This window comes from Pristiophorus japonicus, chromosome 14 (assembly GCF_044704955.1).
Source record: "Pristiophorus japonicus isolate sPriJap1 chromosome 14, sPriJap1.hap1, whole genome shotgun sequence".
Classification (NCBI taxonomy): Eukaryota; Metazoa; Chordata; class Chondrichthyes; family Pristiophoridae; genus Pristiophorus; species Pristiophorus japonicus.
In genome coordinates, this window is record NC_091990.1 from 21,001,265 (window position 1) to 21,021,172 (window position 19,908).

Here is a 19,908-nt window from a genome sequence, read left to right on the forward strand (position 1 = left end):
ACATACACGAGAGTTAAACTCTCAAACCCGGATACTAAATGCTACGGTACATACACACTGGGCTTTTTATGATATTTACGCTATTTATCATTTCACAACCAATAAAATAAAGTTATAAAAAATATTAACATACATTTACAAGTTGAAGTTTGCCCAATCAGATCATGGTTGGCCAATCGTTTAACACAAGGGACAATTAAAAAAAAAGAGTGTCAAGAGGCAAAATTAATCATTAGGGTTGGATTATATCCAAGTCTGGGACACTTAATAATGGAGGAGTGAGAAACAAACTGATACACACCCACTCTTTTAATTCAGACTTTAGCCTGCATCATTCGCTTGGAATCAAGTGGACTTGTATTAATGCCATTGGTCCCACCAGAGGAAACTCGATACATAGAAAAAAACACACACATATTTATCTACTAACCGGAACAAAATTAAAGACACTGCTTTTGGTCAGTGCTATTAAGACTAGCAAGCTTGTTAAATGAGAATTAGACAAGAGGGTCCCAGCGTATGGAGGAGAGATGGACAGTGTACAACAGAGCAAGAGTCCAGGGAGGGACAGCGGGAGGACATGATTGACCCCAAAGCTTTGAGGCTCTGGAAAAGAATATATGAGAGAGAGAGAGAAAAAGAGGAAAAGAGGGAGAGCGAGCGAGCGTAAAGGCTGGATTTAATCACACAAGGACGTAGCAAGAAAGACAATTGCTCGGCACGGAACAATTGGTCTTGTGTAGTGCCACGAGAGGTTCCGATTTAACAAGCACCCTATTGCCTAGGTGCCATTTTGCGGCAGAGCCAGCGGAAAATACTTGAAAGCCTGTAGTCAGCGCAAGAGAACTTAGCAGTGTGCTCACCCACAACAGTCTGCACACACCAACCCTCCCCTCTACTGTGAAGGCGACACTTGTTGCACTTGGAGAGCAATGATCCCTCTGAGCTGGGCAGCTCTGTGTCAGTCCTGCACGGGCTGGGACTGGATTGTCTAAATGTTAAATTTCGCGCATGTGAATGGGCCCGAGCGAACCGTGAATGAGAAAGTGAGTTGATGCAGTCAAGAGAATTGAACGTGGATGAACAGAATTGTGCAGGCACAAGTCTGGTCATGCAGAGGGATAACAAAGTGCTCCCGTAACACCACAAGGCCATGTCCGACCCCCCGCGATCCCTAGTCAATACTCAGCCTGCTGCCGGAGCGGGCCTGGGAAATGTCACAGCTCTCTCTGGTGGCGAGGAGCTGGTATTGCACACATATAATTCACCCAAACCTCACAGCTCTCTCTAACCAATTTGTAAAAATAAGTTTGATTTGGTTTTTCAAATGCAAGATCTAGCCAATGAATTAACCCGGGGGGGGTTTAAAAAAAAACATTCAACCCAATTGAAGTATTTGCAGGCCATCCTGATTTTTCCCACTAGTTCCGGAATCATACAGCACAGGAGGCGACCATTCAGCCAGTCATGCCTGTGCCGGCTCTTTGAAAGAGCGATCCAATTTAGTCCCACACCCCAGCTTCTTCCAACACTGTAATCATCAATATTCCTCCATCTACCCACATCCCAAGGATGCAGGGCTATGAAGCCTGGCACAGTGGCACTTTTCCATTAACCACTTCCCCCACCCCCCTCCCCAAACTGTTGCCTTTTGCTGGGATAGTTATATGGGAGCTGACCGACCCTCCAGTGTTCCCGCATGGTCACCTTCCCACGCACGAACAGCGGAAGGTGCTCCAAGAGGCTATTTCACGACAAAAGCTCATCATTGGTCTTTGACACGGTCAACCGCAAGGGTCTATGCAGCGTCCTCCTCAGTTTCAGATGCCCCCAAAAGTTCGTCAACATCCTCCGCCTGCTCCACGACGACATGCAGGCCGTGATCCTTACCCACGGATCCATTACTATAAAACCCATCAGCCCCACGTCCACCCATGTACTTTTTGACAAGGGATCACTGGACACTGACCAGGAACCAACGACCCCCATAAGCTGCATCACCTCCTGCGCAGCCCGCAGCCCCCCCCCCCCAATGCGCGGCCCATTCAAACTTTTGCGCATGCGCAGTATTTACAATGTAAAGGCCGGTGAGCGGCTGCCACGAGACCCCCTCAGAACAGTGTGCAGGCATCTTAGCGGGATCTCTGGAAGGAATCCAAGCCGATTTCCTCGCCCCTAACCTAGAGTACAAAAGCAAGTGCAACTAAACACAAACAAATTGCATTCATTATAGCGCCTTTAACGTAGTAAAACATCCCAAGATGCTTCACAGGACCGTAATCAAACAAAATTTGACACCGAGCCACATAAGGAGATATTAGGACAGGTGACCAAAGCTTGATCAAAGAGGTAGGTTTTAAGGAGAGTCTTAAAGGAGGAGAGGCGCAAGACAGGTTTAGGGAGGGAATTCCAGAGCTTAGGGCCTAGGCAGCTGAAGGCACGGCCGCTAATGGTGGAGCGATGAAAATCGGTGACACGCAAGAGGCCAGAATTGAAAGAGTGCAGTGATCTCGGAGGGTTGTAGGGCTGGAAAAGCTTACAGAAATAGGGAAGGCGCAAAGCCATGGAGGGATTTGAAAACAAGGATGATAAATTAAGAGAGTCATTACTGGACCGAGCGCCAATGTAGGTTGGCGAGCACAGGCGGAGGGATGGAACCTGGAGCCAGTTATGAGCAGGACGTCGCTTCAGGTCAGAATATTTCTAAGAGTGGCTGGAGATGCAAGTTCAGAACTACATCGACAGATCCAACACTAGAACCAGGCAGGTCCGCAGACTCCAAGGTAGTGTCGATGGTTGGCCAACCTTAAATGATCCAACACAATGAAAGTTCCTCCCTCCTGCCAACAGATAATGGAAGCGGACGTTTATAAACAGAAGTTCCTCCAGAACCAGGGCAGGAACCGGCTGCTGAGGGGGTCGGCCCCCCTGTGATAGCCAAAAATGGAAGTGTCAGTCGGTTTGAGAATAACCCAACGAAAGATTCCAACAGAAAAGGCCCCGTTGAAGGACTCACTGAGGGAGGGGTAGAGGCCTGGCCACAGTGATGGGCTCCCGTGCATCTCAGATAGCCCATGAACAACAAAAAGATTTGGGTCAGTGTGGCTACCAGGCAGTGCCAATCCAATGAAACCATCAGGGAGTCCCAAGACAGAAAACTTGAACGGGCTCTATTCACAACCATGAGGGCAACTTTTGGCCAGATAAATTCCTCACCCCCTCAGATCATGTTCCAACAGAAAAGCAGAACCACCCCGAGGAACTAATTAAATCACGCTGTCTAGACCAAGTCAGTTTAATGAAGTCAATAAGATCACACTGGCCAATTCTTCTCTGGGTCAATGAGTTCAGAGTTACCGAGGTAGCAAGTGTCAGAGCTGAACTGGGCAACAATTTCAAGTGTAGATAGCAGCACCGAGCAAGCTTAAATAGCCAGTACCCTCCTGTCGACAGATCATGGCAGGCAGCAGGTAGAACAGAACACGTCCCACTGGAACCAGAGCTGGGCCGGGCTGCCGGGGGGTGGGGGGTAGGGAGCCCACTGTGTTCGACTCTCCTGACAGAGAGTCTCCAATTTCTGGCTGTCAGTTTGAGAATAACACAATGGAAGATGTGGAAGGTGAAAGGGAAACTACGGACAAGGGGAATCGCCACACACCCCACTTTGTCCATAACAGCAGATCCCCTTTGCCACCCTTCTCTTCCGCACCTCCGGAGAGTGCGCCCTCCTGTGGAAACTCAGCGGATAATCGGGACTGTACAACACCTTTAATTCAAACACCACTCGTTAGAAACACACACACACACACACACACACACACACAAACTCTCACCGTCTCAAATTACAACTATACATATTTTATACAAAACCCTATGACTAAAATCTCTCCTATGTACACATCAACAGTTTTTTTTTTTGTTTGTTAAAGTTTCAAAAAATATTTACAGGTTTTACCAACAATTTTTTTTTGGCAATTCACCAGGTGCTGCTCGGTTTTAAAAACAGGAATGTTCAAACATTGCTTTGGTTGGGCAGTGTGTTTGAGCCGCACACACACAGGGGACAGGGGAACGAGACCAAGGACAGTTCTGTCAGAGCACCAGGATGGGCCCAATTGGGGAGGGAACGCTCGTCCCGTGAGTCAGCGTGGGCCCAACGGACGAATGAGCCGCTGTAAAATCTCTACGACTAAATTTAAAAGGAAGGTTTGGTTTGCGAAGTGTGCCTCAAGCTGCCGACACGAGTGGGTCTTATTCGGGATTCATCCACCACAGCCAGGGGCGAGTGGAGACTCCCAACCTACGGAACGTCAAGAGATGAACGCAAGTGCAACCAGGAAGTGGTTGCTGGGGCAGAGACTCACGAGGCACAGTTTGGGCACCACAACCTCAGCAATACACTACTTCATTTTTGAGACGACGTAATGTTGCTCTGGTATAGGAACGGATGTGTGTGCTCGGTTGGGGTGAAGTCTAAATGTCAGTCAAGCAAATTGGGGCTCTTCAATAAACACAAAACAAAAAGGAAAAAAAGTGTCAATGCTGTTTCCAACACCTCGGACACACCCAGAGTGGTTTAAGACAATTAAGAGACCACATCTTGCAAGTGCCCAGCATCCATGCGCCCTCCTCCCCTGAGAAACACCAATTTTGACACATTACATTTGTAAATGTAAGCCGAGTTTTAAAACCTGCATCACTTAAAATAATTTTTTTTTTTTTTTTAAAAAGCACCATTAAAAATTCATCAAAAACCCAATCCAGTAAACATTCTACAGAGGAACAATCTGCCTAACACACCTCCACACGAGGGAGTCTCACCATCAGCAACACCCATTTCCACCCCACCCACCGCCCTCCCTCCCTCCAACCAGCCACTGGCCCCACGCTCACGCAGCTATTCATCGGAGCACAAGCATCATCAGCTATCCGGCTGCAGGAGGCATCAGGAGTAAGAGCGGCGATGCACTGCCCCCCTCCCCACCCTGTCCCAACGGCGACGAGGCCAATTTATAGTATCCTGGCTGAGATTTAACGATGCGCAGCTCAAGGGACAGACCCCTGGGATCCTTTCCCCTCCTCCCTGGCGCGTGTAGCTGCGTCACACGGGCAGTGCCTTTAGGAATCCGGGTCGCACTACATGGAACCGTACGCTTAAAACCAAAATTAAAAATTGCTCCGCAATAGTTAAAAATTGCAAAAATGCTCGCCAGCAAAACTACTGCGAGTATGGATAATCCTGATTTGGGGATCGAGTTACCGAGCCAGTAAATAAACCCGACTCCCTCAGGTCACGGTCACAGTGGAATATTCCGGATTATCGAGCGAGGGGTTGATTCAGCTCCGGCTCACGGTCGGGCTCTGTGACTCCTCCCAGCCCGGTCCTTTCCCCACCCAAATGACAATTTACACTCGACAATGGACCAGGCAATCAGAATCCTGACCATCGACACGGGGAAAATTTCTCATTTTGATTGGCTGGGGCATTACACAGAACCCACGAATCCTAAACATACGTCAACTGATCGCACTGAGAGTGCAGCCAATCAGTCTGGGGAAAGAGGAGATTTAAAGGGACACCGCCCTGTTAATATATTTCACCCGGGTTCCAAATGCACAGTGACATCATCGCGACACTAAGGGGAGGGGCTGCTAGAAACTTAACAGTCCGATGTAAAAGACAGATGAGAGAACGAAAACCCGTGAAATAATCGGAGCACGAACACAGCTGCGGAGTGTAAGATGGAGCAGTCCAACGCATCTTACGACCTTCGCGTGTATGGATCAGTTACGAACGAGGCTTTGCGTGGGCGGACCCCACTCAGGTCAGTTGCAACAAATTGCCGACAAACGCAAACGATGACGGGATGGCGAGACTCCCTCTTCCAAACGGAAGCACTCCAAGCTTAAAGAGTACGACAGGCGTTTCAGCACAGACCTCTCCCCCCCCCACCCCCCCAGAGACACAAGGATCAGTGTTCCTTCCCCACAGCCACCCCCCTCCTACCCACTCCATCCACTGCATTCCAGTCACTTGTCGGAACGTCAAGCAAGTGCCAACTCCCAGGATGCCACTGCGGTCTTGGCGGCAGGTCCGCTGGTCACCCGGGCAACTGCCTTCCTCGACAGTCGGTTAGACGCAGTCACCTTTAGGAAAATAAAACTTCTGACGGAGGGGTGGGGCTGGGGCACTTTGTTCAAGAGTCCACGCCAGGGGGAGGGGGGAGCGGGGGAGGTGGGCGGGGCTAGTTGCGGAGCAGTTCGTCCAGATCGAAGAGGTCGCTGACGCCTTCGCCGTCCTCCAGGCCCCACAGGTACTCCTCCCTGTCCAAGGGTGGCGAGAAGCTGATGAAAGGGGCGTCGCTGTAGGAGGTGGACGGGAGTTGGTCCTCGGTCTGCTGCAAGAGGTGGTGAGATAGGCCGAGGACACCATCTTCACAGTCCAGCAGCGAGCTCGGCAAGACCAGCTTCAGGTCGTCTGAAACAACGAAGGAGGAGGGTGGGGAAGAGTCATTAATTCATCCGCGGAATGTGGGCCTCGCTAGCAAGGCAGTTTCCCATACCCCCTAGTACCATTAAACAAGATAGGAACAGGCCATTGAGCACCCTCGGAACAGGCCATTGAGCACCCTCGGAACAGGCCATTGAGCACCCTCGGAACAGGCCATTCAGCCCCTCAGGATTGTTCCATCATTCAATTAGATCACGGCTAATTTGTATCTGAACTCTATCCACCCACCTTCATACAATCATAGCGTGATACAGCACAGGAGGTCGTCATTTGGTCCATCGTGCCCGTGCCTTGGTTCCGTAACCCTCAATACCCTTACCATAACATAAGAAATAGGGGCAGGAGTAGGCCATTCGGCCCCTTGAACCTGCTCCGCCATTCAATAAGATCATGGCTGATCTGATCTTGGCCTCAACTCCACCTTCCTGTTGGTTCCCCTATAGTTCAAGAATCATTCAGAATATAGTTTGGGAGGTTTTGCCAAACAAAAATCTATCAGTTTTGGCATTTTCAATTGACCCCCCAGCTTCAACAGCTTTTTCCGGGGGCGGGGGAGAAAGTTTCCAGATTTCCACTACCCCTGAATGGCCAAGCTGTAATTTTAAGGTTATGCCCTCCTCTTCTCGACCCCACCCCCCTACCCGATCAACTCCTTTAATCATTTTAAACACCTTGATCAGATCACCCCTCAAGGGGATGCAACCTGTCCTTGTAATTTAACCCTTGTAGCCCCGGTATCAGTCTGGTGAATCTGTGCAGCATCCTGTCCTTCCCGAGGTGCAGTGTGGGGTCAGTACATACAGCTGTGTCACAACTCCCACGCCTTTGAATTCCAGCCCTCAAAGGCCAACATTCCGCTCGGCTTTTAAACTTTGTTTTGTACCAGTTAATGATTTCTGCACAGGGTCCCTCTAAATCACCCTGCACACCCAGTTTCCGAGAATCTCTCCCGTTAGAAAATACTCTGATCTATCTTGCCCCGGGTGCAAGTGGATGGCTTCAGGCTTCAGCCCATGCCAACTCACCTTCCTCTTTAATTTCGAGCTTGCAGACGATTTTCGGACAGTCGAGCTCGCCCTGGGCGGAAGCCCGTGGCCCCGGCTCGGGTCCTGGGAACGAGGCCGAGCTCCCGCCGTCCTCCTTCTTGGGCGTGGTGTGTTTGGCCGGGCTGCTCTCCTCCGCCACCTCCTCCGGGCACAGGTACACCTCGATCGGACCGTTGGTGCTCTTCAGGTAAATCTGGAGGTTCTCCTGACGAGGCAGCACAGGGTCAGTCTCTGCAGTCGTTTCCCCCCCCCCTCCCCCAACCCACACTGGGCAGTTCAGCCCAAACTTCCCATTGCATCCAATTACACATCAGAAACACAAGGCATGGGTCGCAACGCACTCCGCAGTACTCGTTACGCAGGTAGGTGGCGCTACAGCTGATAACTTGTATCTACACAGCGCCCAATGTAGTAAAACATCCCAAGGCACGTCACAGGAGCGTTATCAGACAAAACTGGACACCGAGTCCCATAAGATATTAGGACAGATGAGAGGTAGGTTTTAAAGAGCGTCTTAAAAAGGAGGCAGAGGGGTTTAGGGAGGGAATTCCAGAGTTTGGGGCCTAGGCAGCTGAAGGCCCGGCCGCCAGTGGTGTAGCGATTAAAATTGGGGGTGCACAAGAACAATTTGTATTTATATAGCGCCTTTAATGTAATGAAAGGTCCCAAGGCGCTTCACAGGAGTATTAAGAGATAAAAATTTGACACCGAGCCGCATAAGTAGAAATTAGAGCAGGTGACCAAAAGCTTGGTCAAAGAGGTAGGTTTTAAGGAGCGTCTTGAAGGAGGAAAGAGGTGTAGAGAAGCGGAGAGGTTTAGACAGGGAGTTCCAGAGGCAACAGAAGGCACAGCCACCAATGGTTGAGCGATTATAATCAGGGATGCTCAAGAGGGCAGAATTAGAGGAGCGCAGATATCTCAAAGGGTTATAGGGTTGGAAGTGATTACAAGGCCATGGGAGGATTTGAAAACAAGGATAAGAATTTTAAATAGTGTTACATTGGTTGAAACGTTACACATTTTGTAGCCAAGTCGGTAGCATTGCGCTGCCATCCCTGGCCACCAGGTGGCCCTACAGCACTTCTACTGGATTTCAAAAAAGTTTATAAACTGGGCTAATTCTCCATTCTTGGTAAATTAGGATCAAGGGCAGGTCATTCAGCCTCCAGAGCCTGTTCTGAAATTCAATGAGATCATGGCTGATCTGTGCCTTAACTCCATCCACTTGACTCAACTCCGTAACATTTTATAGCCTTGTCTAGCAAAATTCTATCAATCTCAGATTTAAAATGATCAGTTAAGCTTATCATGTACTGCTTTTTGTGGGAGAGAGTTACACCCTTGGGAGTGAAGAAGTGTTTCCTAACTTCTCTCCTGAATGGCCTAGCTCAGATTTTAAGGTTATGTTCCCTTGTCCTAAACTCGCCCCACCAGCAGAACAAGTTTATTTCCATTTACCCCGTCAATTCCTTTCAAAATCCCAAATACCCTAATCAAATCCCCCCGAATCCTTCTATATTATATCACTTGAATGTATTCTGTGTACAAGGCTGTCAAATCATTCCACCCGCCACCTCCTTTGCCAGACAGGTCCCACCTCACCCCCAATGTTGTGTCAGGACCCTGGTATCGGATCCGCAGACACACTCTCTCTTTTGAAGCCTTGTTGGTGATGCTGTGTGTGCATCAGCCTCTTGGACGACATCAACGGACATCCCTGCTCCCCAGATCCTCTGCCCCGACTTGGGTTCAGCACCCTCAAGTCAGTGGCCCAAGGTGTGGCCATCTTGACCGAGCTTCTGGGCCAACATCAATCAAAAGAGTACAATTGGTCATTTATTTCATTGCTCTTTGTGGGATCCTGCTGTGCACAAATTGGCTGCCGCATTTCCGACATTCCCAACAGTGACTACACTTGAAAAGTACTTCATTGGCTGCGAAGCCCTTTGGCACCTCCCGAAGTCATGAAAGGCGCTAAAGAGAGACACTTGCATTTCTGTAGCGCCTTACATGACCTCGGGACATCCCAAAACCCTTTACAACCAATGAAGTACTTTTGTAGTGTAGTCACTGTTGCAATGTGGGAACCTGGCAGTCAATTTGCACACAGCAAGCTCCCACAAACAGAAATGCGTCAACGACCAGACAATCTAGTTTTAAGCTGTTGGTTGAGGGGAAAATTACCCAACTCTTCTTCAAATAGGGACCTTTTACGCCCACTTAAGGGGTTTAACGTTTCAACTGAAAGACAGCACCTCCGGCAGTGCAGCACTCCCTCAGCACTGCACTAGACTGTCAGCCTAGAATTTGTGCTCCAGTCTCTGGAGTGGGACTTGAACCCACAACCTTCTGAGTCAGGGGTGAGGGTGCTACCCGCTGAGCTGCGGCTGACAGAAAGACCCGGCAGATCAGCATGCATTACCTCACCGACCGCGTGCATTACCTCGCGGATGTCGGGCACCTCCAGCCTGGTCTCCGGTGGCGCCTTCACTGCGATCACCGTCTGGTCCTGGAAGCTGCCGATTGAGCGGATATCCTGGTACGTGACGTACGCCAGCGTGAGCGGCGGTTAAGGCAGAAATAAACCGATTGCAAGTCGCACCGAATGCGCCGACTCGTGGTCCCGCGGCAATATCGTCACCCAATCAGCAGGAGGATGGAATAACCGCCTTGGGCATCACTGAGCTCCAGCCAACCCTTGACCGACCAGTTCACCCCCACCCCCCAACCCACGATCTCCGAGATCAAGACGCTCACTAACTACCGTTCATCACTCAACGCCTGAAGGGAGGTGCGAGGTAGCCTTGCAGAAAGGAATTGCATTTCTATAGCGCCTTTCATGGCCTCAGGATGTCCCACGGTGCTTTGCATCCAATGATGTACTTTCCGAAGTGTAGTCATTGTTGTAACGTAGGAAACTCGGCAACCAATTGGTGCACAGCAAGCTCCCATAAACAGCAATGAGATAATGACCAGATCATTTTTTTTTTGGTGACACCGGTTGAAGGTAGAATTGGCCCAGGAGCAGGAAGGAGAGGAGAGGGACACACAACCAGCGAGAGAAACACAGTCAGCAAGAGCTAGAGAGACAGATACAGTCAGTCCACAACGAGAGAGAGACATACACATATCTCCCCCGCGACCCCCCCCACCCCCTCCAGCGGGACACACAGACAACGAGTGACAGACGCGCAGCCCCCCCACCCACCCCTGGGGAAGTTGGGAGGGGGAAAAAGAGCGAGAGAGAAACACACACCCACAGTGGAATCTCAGTGCAACCATTAACGGGCGAAAGGATATCTCTGGTTTTCCTCATCATCCGTCAGCAATTTCAGCTGCGTGCTGCAGTTCTGGATCAGGTCATCGAGTGACCTCTCCTTCCACACCAGGTCGCTCAGGTCCTGCCTGAGGCACTGCTGCTTCGCCACAACACACGTGTCTTCAAACAGGCTGCGGCCCCTGCAAGCGGGCGGGGGGGGGATGACAATGGAGAGAGAAAAAGAAGAAAAAAAGAAAGAAAGAAAGAAAGAGAGAGAGAGAAAGAAAGAGAGAGAGAGAGAACGAAAGAAAGAGAAAGAAAGAGAGAAAGAAAGAGAGAGAGAGAGAGAGAGAGAGAGAGAGAGAGAGAGAGAGAGAGAGAGAGAGAGAAAGAAAGGAGAGAGAGAGAGAAAGAAAGAGAGAGAGAGAAAGAAAGGAAGAGGGAGAGAGAGAGAGAAAGAGAGAGAGAGAGAAAGAGAGAGAGAGAGAAAGAGAGAGAGAGAGAAAGAAAGAGAGAGAGAGAGAAAGAGAGAGAGAGAGAAAGAAAGAGAGAGAAAGAAAGAGAGAGAAAGAAAGAGAGAGAAAGAAAGAGAGAGAAAGAAAGAAAGAAAGAGAGAGAAAGAAAGAGAGAGAGAAAAAGAAAGAAAGAGAGAGAAAGAAAGAGAGAGAGAGAGAGAGAAAGAAAGAGAGAGAAAGAAAGAGAGAGAGAGAAAGAAAGAGAGAGAGAGAGAGAGAGGAGAGAGAGAGAGAGAGAGAGAAAGAAAGAAAGAAAGAGAAAAAAAGAGAAAGAGAGAAGGAGAGAGAAAGAGAGAAAAAGAAAAAGAAAAAGAGGGAGGGAGCGGAAGGGAGAGAGAAAAAGTGTGTCAGTCAGCGAAGGAAGACCTTGCCCCTTCCTCTCAGCAGCTCGGAATGTGTGGACCCCATCGTGCCCCAGCACTTGGCGTTTAGGGGTTCTGGATACTCAACTCCAAGTCGTGTTTTGAAATGAAAAGAGCCACAGGAGAGAATATCACAATCGTCGAACGCACAAAATCCTGTCCTCAGCGTGGGTTGCCAACCCTCCAGGACTGCCCTGGAGTCTCCAAGAATTGAAGATTAATCTTCAGGACACTGCTGTGAGTATATCAGATAGGGACATTAAATATGTGTGCAGTTTCACTTATTAAGTTAAAAAAAAACATTGGTGATGGGAAAAAGGCTGTTTTATTAAAGTTGGGAATCATCCAATCGGGTAACGAAGAGTCTGTTCGCTCTTCAATTGGCCGAGCGAAGGCGGGGCATCGCGAGGATGGATATGATGGCAACATGACCCCCACCCCTTCACAGCTAAAACAGGCTGGGTAAAGGGCAGTGGAGTTGTGACCCCGAGACACAGCTCCGCAGCTCCCTCCACCACCCTGCTACCACGGCAACCCCGGCTCATCACGATTGTTAAAGGGGCCGCGCCCATGCTATTTAACAGGAAGCGATACGGTCAGCCAATTGCAGGTCAGGGAGGGTGAGGCCTCTCACCAAGGAACACGAGGAGTGACCAAGCACCAAGCTCCGACAACAAATATTTGCATTTATATAGCACCTTGAACATAATAAAAGCGACCAGAGGCACCTCACAGACGCATAAATCAGCGCAAAGCATCTCGTGACAACATTAAGCCCCGGGTGGAATCCTTGTGAAGACAGGAGCAATTCGTCAGCACAACGTAGATGTGGCATTAAGAAAGAAAGACTTGCATTTGTATAGCGCCTTTCATGACCACCGGACGTCGCAAAGTGCTTTACAGTCAATGAAGTACTTTCAGCGTGTAGTCACTGTTGTAGTGTGGGAAACACGGCAACCAATTTGCACAAAGCAAGCTCCCACAAACAGCAATGTGCCAATGAGCAGATAATCTGTTTTTGTTATGTTGATTGACGAATAATATTGGCCCCAGGACACCGGGGAGAACTCCTTTGCTCTCCTTTGAAATAATGCCATGTCATCTTTGACGAGAGCGCAGACGGGGCCTCGGTTTAACGCCTCATCTGAAAGACGGCACCTCCAACAGTGCAGCACTCCTTCATCACTGCACTGGAATGTCAGCTTAGAGTTATGTGCTCGAGTCCCTGGAGTCGGACTTGAATCCACAACCTTCCGACTGAGAGGCGAGTGTGCCACCCACTGAGCCACAGTTGACACTCCTCTCACAAAAATGTTTTGAGCCCATTATTAAAGAAGCAGTAGCAGGACATTTGGAAAAGCAAAATTCGATCAGGCAGAGTCAGAATGGATTTATGAAGAGGAAGTCATATTTGACAAATTTTGAGGATGTAATGAACAGGGTGGATAAAGGGGAACCAGTGGATGTGGTGTATTTGGACTTCCAGAAGCCATTTCACAAGGTGCCACATAAAAGGTTACTGCACAAGATAAAAGTTCACAGGTTTGGGGTTACATATTCGCATGGATAGAGGATTGGCTAACTAAGAGAAAACAGAGTCGGGATAAATGGTTCATTCTCTGGTTGGCAACCAGTAACTAGTGGGGTGCCGCAGGGATCAGTGCTGGGACCCCAACTATTTACAATCTATATTAACGACTTGGAAGGGACTGAGTGTAACGTAGCCAAGTTTGCTGACGATACAAAGATGGGAGGAGGACACAAAAAATCTTCAAAAGGACATAGACAGGCTAAGTGAGTGGGAAAAAATTTGGCAGATGGAGTATAACGTTGGAAAGTGTGAGGTCATGCACTTTGGCATAAAAAAAATCAAAGAGCAAGTTATTATTTAAATGGAGAAAGATTGCAAAGTGCCGCAGTACAGCGGGACCTGGGGGTACTTGTGCATGAAATGCAAAAGGATAGTATTCAGGTGCAGCAAGTGATCAGGAAGGCCAATGGTATCTTGGCCTTTATTGCAAAAGGGATGGAGTATAAAAGCAGGGAAGTCTTGCTACAGCGATAAGGTATTGGTGAGGCCACACCTGGAATACTACGTGCAGTTTTGGTTTCCATATTTATGAAAGGATATACTTGCTTTGGAGGCAGTTCAGAGAAGGTTCACTCGGTTGATTCCGGGGATTGGCTTATGAGGAAAAGTTAAGTAGGTTGGGCCTCTACTTGTTGGAATTTAGAAGAATGAGGTGATCTTATCGAAACGTATAAGATTGAGGGGGCTTGACAAGGTGGATACAGAGAGGATGTTTCCACTGATGGGGGAGTCTAGAACTAGAGGGCATGATCATAGAATAAGGGGCCGCCCATTTAAAACAGAGATGAGAAATTTCTTCTTTCAAAGGGTTGTAAATCTGTGGAATTCATTGCCTCAGAGAGCTGTGAAATAAATTTAAGACAGAAATAGACAGTTTCTTAAATGATAAGGGGATAAGGGGTTATGGGGAGCGGGAAGGGAAGTGGAGGGGAGTCTATGATCGGATCAGCCATGATCTTATTGAATGGCGGAGCAGGCCCGAGAGGCTCGAGGGGCCGTATGGCCTACTCCTGTTCCTACTTCTTATGTTCTAAGCCTCTCTCTCTCCCCTCATTCTTTATCTTCCTTCACATTCCACCTTGTTTCAGTGTACTGCTTTTCCTCAAACATTCCCTTCCCTGTCTCCTCCTCTCGCAATCCCTAGAGATGGACATTCCCCAGTTGACAACAGCCGCTGCACATGGGAATCGCGGTGTCTGGGTCTATCTAACTCCCCCTTCCCCTCACTCAGGAAGGATGTCCGCCCTTTGGATACCATCCGAGAAAATATATTCGAAGGCGGTACTTCCCTTACACCCACAAAGTAGGGTTGCCAACCCTTCCACGGTTGTTCCTGGAGTCTCCAGGAATGACAGATTAATCTCTTGGACACTTATGCGAATCATGTGGGAATGAAAGATAAAGCGTAATTTTCCCCCCATCCTCTTCAAATGATATTAAAAATTAGTTATGAAACATATTGGAGATTAGAAAAATGGTTGGCCCATTGTTTGCTTTCCAATTGGCTGCAGAAAGCGAGGTTTGACGGGACAAGTGTAGAATGGCGGGAGTGTGGGGATGGGATGGTGGGAGGAGAGGTCACGGGATGAGTCCTCCAGGGACACGTCCATCCCGTGTTGCCGACTGTACCCCCAAGCTGCTGAACTCCACAATCCATCCGGGGCTCGGTCCCCGGAGACCTGCCGACCCCATTTGGACAGCCCCCCCCCCCCCCGCCTGGAACCCAGTGCAACGACTCACATCCACTGGATGTTATTCTTGGATTTCTTCCGGATGAGCTGAATTCCTTCCAAAACGTTGGTGATGTCGTAAATCCGTCGCTTCTGCACTTCGAGGACCTCGGCCGCTCTGTTCAGGTCCAGGACCCCGTCGGGAGACTCGCTGAGCAGGTGGACGAACTTCTTGGTCAGGAGCCCGAGTGAGGTGTCGTATCTGGTCTTCTCCCCGGGTGACTTGGGAGCTGCAGTTTAAAAAAAATAAAAGAACCACACAGGCAAGATGTCAAACAAATCGTGCAGAAAAACGCCGGTGAAATCCCGACAGACGGCGCAACAAGTTGGAGTAGCACAAATCGTCAACTCAGAGTGGTACAGTACAGAGAGGGGCCATTCGGCCCATTGTGCCTGTGCCAGCTCTTTGATAGAGCTGTCTAATTAGTCCCACTCGCCTGCTCTTTCCCCATAGCCCTTTCAAGTTTATAAACAACAACAACTTGTATTTATATAGCGCCTTTAACGTAGTGAAATGTCCCAAGGCGCTTCACAGGAGTGTTATGAGATACAAATTTGACACTGAGCTGCACAAGTAGAAATTAGGGCAGGTGACCAAAAGCTTGGTCAAAAGTACGTTTTAAAGGGCGTCTTGAAGGAGAAAAGAGAGATAGAGAGAGGCGGAGAGGTTTAGGCAGGGAGTTAGAGAGCTTGGGGCCGAGGCAACAGAAGGCACAGCCACCAATGGTTGAGCGATTATAATCAGGGATGCTCAGGAGGGCAGAATTAGAGGAGCCAGATACCTCAGGGTAGTTGTGGGGCTGGAGGAAATTACAGGGATAGGGAGGGGCGAGGACATGGAAGGATTTGAAAATAAGGGTGAGAACTTTGAAATTGAGGCGTTGCTTAACCAGAAGCCAATGTCGGTCAGCGAGCACAGGGGTGATGGGTGAGCGGGACTTGGTGCGAGTTAGGACACGGGCAGCTGAGTTTTGGATCACCTGTATTCAATTCCTCATTGAAAGTTACGACTGAATCTGCTTCCAGCCGCCTTTCAGGCAGTGTTCCAGATCACCACAGCTCACTGCGTAAAAATAAAATTCTCATCTCCCCGTGGATTCTTTTGCCAATCATCTTAAATCGGTGTCCTCTCGTTACTGATCCTTCTACCACTGGAAACGGTTTCTCTCTAACTATTCTAAACCCCCTCATGAATTTGAACACCTCGATTACAGCTCCCCTTCGCCTTCTATGTTCTAAGGAGAACAACCCTCGCTTCTCCAGTCTCTCCACATAGTTGAAGTTCCTCACCCCAGGTACCATTCCCATCAGCTGGTAGGTTCCAAACAAACACTCGATAGTCTCTCAATAGCTCAGGTCTGGAGACCAGGAATGGTCTCCGGTATGACACCTGGTCTGTGCTAGGACAGTTCATTCAAGTTAGGACTGCAGGTTGCCTTTGAATCCAACACCCCCCCTTAGTGCTCCTCAACTAATTTGCCTTCCTTCATGTACTTCCTACTAGAGTACAGTTTGCCTGGCTCCAGCCACCCTCGTCAACCAGCCTAGACAGCGAGCAATTGCGGGCTATTCAACCACAAGGCTCCTCGTGGATGCCCTCAGCCCAACGCTGGTCTCGTGATCAAAAGCAGGAACACTGGTTGATTTCTTCCTCAACTGCTCTTTCTCTCTTTCCCCCCCCCCCCCCCATCCTCCAGTACAGGGGATGTGGGAGCACAGAGACCAGCAGTAAGGCCCAACCTCCACCCCCACCCAAGATCAACCAACCGAGGGATCCTAGGCGTCACACCGACCTCGCATTCTCCTGAACGCAAATCCCGGCCACCGTTCTCGATAGCGCGTGCTCCTCAGGCAGGGCTCCCGGGTGTTTCTCCGACGCTCCAAAATGGCGATGTCCGGCCTTTGATATTCCTCAGGAGCGGCAACCCACCACCTTTCTGAAATCTAGTACCCCCCCAAAATGGTGGCCGCAGTTGATACTTTCTCCTGCTGGAACATTGCAGCAAACGATACATTGCCAAACCTCCAAGGTGAAGACCGACCAAGAGTGATTGGTGGGGGGAGGAAGAGGGGACAAGAGGGTTGTAAATCTGTGGAATTCGCTGCCTCAGAGAGCTGCAGAAGCTGGGTCATTGCATAAATATAAGACAGAGATAGACAATTTCTTAACCGATAAAGAATAAGGGGTTATGGAGAGCGGGCAGGGAAGCGGACCCGAGTCCATGATCGGATCAGCCATGATCGTATTAAATGGCGGAACAGACTCGAGGGGCTATATGGCCTACTCCTGCTCCTATTTCTTATGTTATTAAGAAACAGCGGCCCCCTATCAATTTTCACCGTGACCCGTTGCGATGGCCAACGCCTTACTTTTCGGACTGGGAATCCTGGCCGGCATTTTGCCTTTTCCTTTCGGAGTTCGAAATTCTGGTAAATACTGATGCCCGCTGCCTTCCAGGTCCAGCTTCCGTTTTGCCTGAGGGGAAAAAAAAAAAAATTAATTGCGATGAGTCTTCAAAAGCATGAATTTTGAAGAATAAGGGAGTCATGGGGAGCGGGTAGGGAAGTGGAGTTGAGGCCAAGATCAGATCAGCCATGATCTTAATGAATGGCGGAGCAGACTCGAGAAGCCAAATGGCCTAATCCTGCTCCTATTTCTTATGTAAAAACAAACTATATAAATTTTGTTCTGTTATAGAATCTCCCTCAACATTAAGTCCCCTCCTAGTCTCGAAGTGTCAGGTCAATCCTCCAGAGTGCCCGCTCTTCAATGTGAACCAAGGCAACAAATGGCAGGGGGCTATTCAACTGGGGGAGGCATCGGAGAAACACAATCCGGCCCATGCTCAACATGTCGAGACAGAGACACGCAAATCACAAGCAGTAATCTCTGCCCAGGGGATTGAAGGTCAACTGTGGAAAAAATTCTACTGTCACCTTGGCGCACAAAGTCATGGGCCGGGGGCGGGGGGTTTAGAATAGGGTTAGAGGCAGACGCAAGGCCTTCCGGACATGTATGGCTCAGTACCACAGGGTGGTGCATTAACCAGCTAATGCTATGAAGGCAACTCCATTATTTGCTATTCAGTGTCAACACTGGAGAATTTGCACCAGTTAAGAGCTTCTGCACAGGTGTCAGCCGTGGCTCAGTGGGTAGCACTCTCGCCTCAGAGCCAGAAAGTTGGGGGCTCATTATCCCTCACCGGAGAAGTGAGCCGACATACCAGTGCAGTGCTGAGGGAGTGCTGCACCGTCAGCGATGCCGTCCTTCAGACCAAGGCCCCGTCTGCTCTCTCGGCTGGATGTTAAAGATCCCACGGCACTATTTCAAAAAACAGCAGGGGATTTCTCGCTGGTGACCTGGCAAATATTTATTCCTCAACCAACAGGACTATATATATATATATTAAAAAAAATGATTATCTGGTCAGCATCTCATTGCTGTTTGTGGGAGCTTGCTGTGCGCAAATTACCTGCCGTTTCTTACATGACAACAGTGACTACAGTTCAAAAGTACATCATTCGCTGTAAACTGCTTTGGGACATCCTGAGGTTGTGAAAGGTGCTATATAAATGCAAATCTTTACAATTGGCCATAGTCACGGCTGCCATTTTAAAAGTGTCAACTATTCAAAAAGGGCAGTGTGAAGGAGACTTGCTGTCGATTTATTGATACACATATCTGTACTCTTTTTTAAAAAAAGTTTATATTGAATGATAATATGCAGGTCCAGTTTAAAAAACAACAAGTGTGCATGTTTGCAAAATGATGTTGGAAGGTGGGGTGACAGAAAAAGAGAAGGTTAAATAGCAATCACAACCCCACCCCAGAAACAGGTCCTTCTGCCTCACAGTTGGAAAGTAGTAGCAGCAGCAATGCCTGCACTGGCACAGCAGGGAAATGCCCCACCTAATGAGGTGAGTCACACAGCTTGGGAAGATCCCAGGCTCAACCCTGGGCCTGTGCCAAGTTAGCTACAGGTTCGGTACTAGTGTTGGACGTATTCCTGAAGATCAACCACCCCACCCCCCCCACACAGTCCCGTCATTGGCCACCTGACACGCCAATCCTCACGGCGCCTTTCCACTACCAAATGGAAAGCCAACAGACTCTTCCTTATCCGATTGGATGATTTTTCACTCACAGAATCCTCTTCTCTCTCCCCTCCCCTGCCCGCTCCAACATCTTTCTCGATTTTTAATGCCTCAGTGATTTTTCTCAGGTTTACTCACAGCAGCGCCCGGGGAGATTAATCATTAACTCCTGGAGGCCAGAACAATCCTGGTGGGTTGGTAACCCGGCTGGGCTAGGGAGGAAAAACATCAGCCAGGTTCCCTGCCCATTATAGAGTGACCCCTGCCAGCACAGACATCGGGCACTGTTGTGATGCTCCACGCAAATAGCTGACACTTACCTCTGGACGCAGAGAGCAGTCATTCGGATGAGGTTCTGCAGTGAGCAGTTTGTGGTGCAGAAGGCAGTGCCTTCAAGACGGGACTGGGGCGTGGTGGGAGGAAGGAAGGCTCCGTTGAGAGTTCAAAGCACACGGGATAGAACAGTGGTCACCATCAGCATCACTCACTCATTGAGCAGGCCCAGGCTCCAGGTTAATTTACATCCGGGCCTGCAGCTCAGCAGGGCAAGGCTTCTGAAATCATCAGTTCACAGCAGGCCTCACCTTGCAGAGCCCCACAAACCACAACGTCAGCAAACTTGCTGCACCTTCAGAGGGGTCCAAAACCGCAAGAGTCACGAAGGGAAACCATTAACTGCAGTCATTCATCATTAGGGGCGTTGCTATGGCGAAAGCCTTTTGAAAGCAGACCTCAAGCCGCTTGGCCGGATTCCAAACCCAGGCCCTATTCCCAGCCACCTTGTTATTACAAACATGAT

At 49.2% G+C, this 19,908-nt stretch overlaps 1 protein-coding gene across 1 annotated transcript in view; it reads right to left on the minus strand.

Moving 5' to 3' along the window:
• Positions 1 to 6,017: 6,017 nt before the first annotated feature.
• Positions 6,018 to 19,908, minus strand: part of e2f2 (E2F transcription factor 2) — a 62,163-nt gene continuing 48,272 nt past the window's right edge. The window contains exons 2-7 of the mRNA XM_070898429.1: positions 17,385 to 17,490; positions 15,025 to 15,244; positions 10,858 to 11,016; positions 10,001 to 10,115; positions 7,537 to 7,762; positions 6,018 to 6,478 (exon numbers count right to left, since the gene is read on the minus strand). Coding sequence (XP_070754530.1) covers positions 6,246 to 6,478; positions 7,537 to 7,762; positions 10,001 to 10,115; positions 10,858 to 11,016; positions 15,025 to 15,244; positions 17,385 to 17,490 — 1,059 coding nt within the window. The 3' untranslated portion in view covers positions 6,018 to 6,245. The remainder of the gene's footprint in view (positions 6,479 to 7,536; positions 7,763 to 10,000; positions 10,116 to 10,857; positions 11,017 to 15,024; positions 15,245 to 17,384; positions 17,491 to 19,908) is intronic.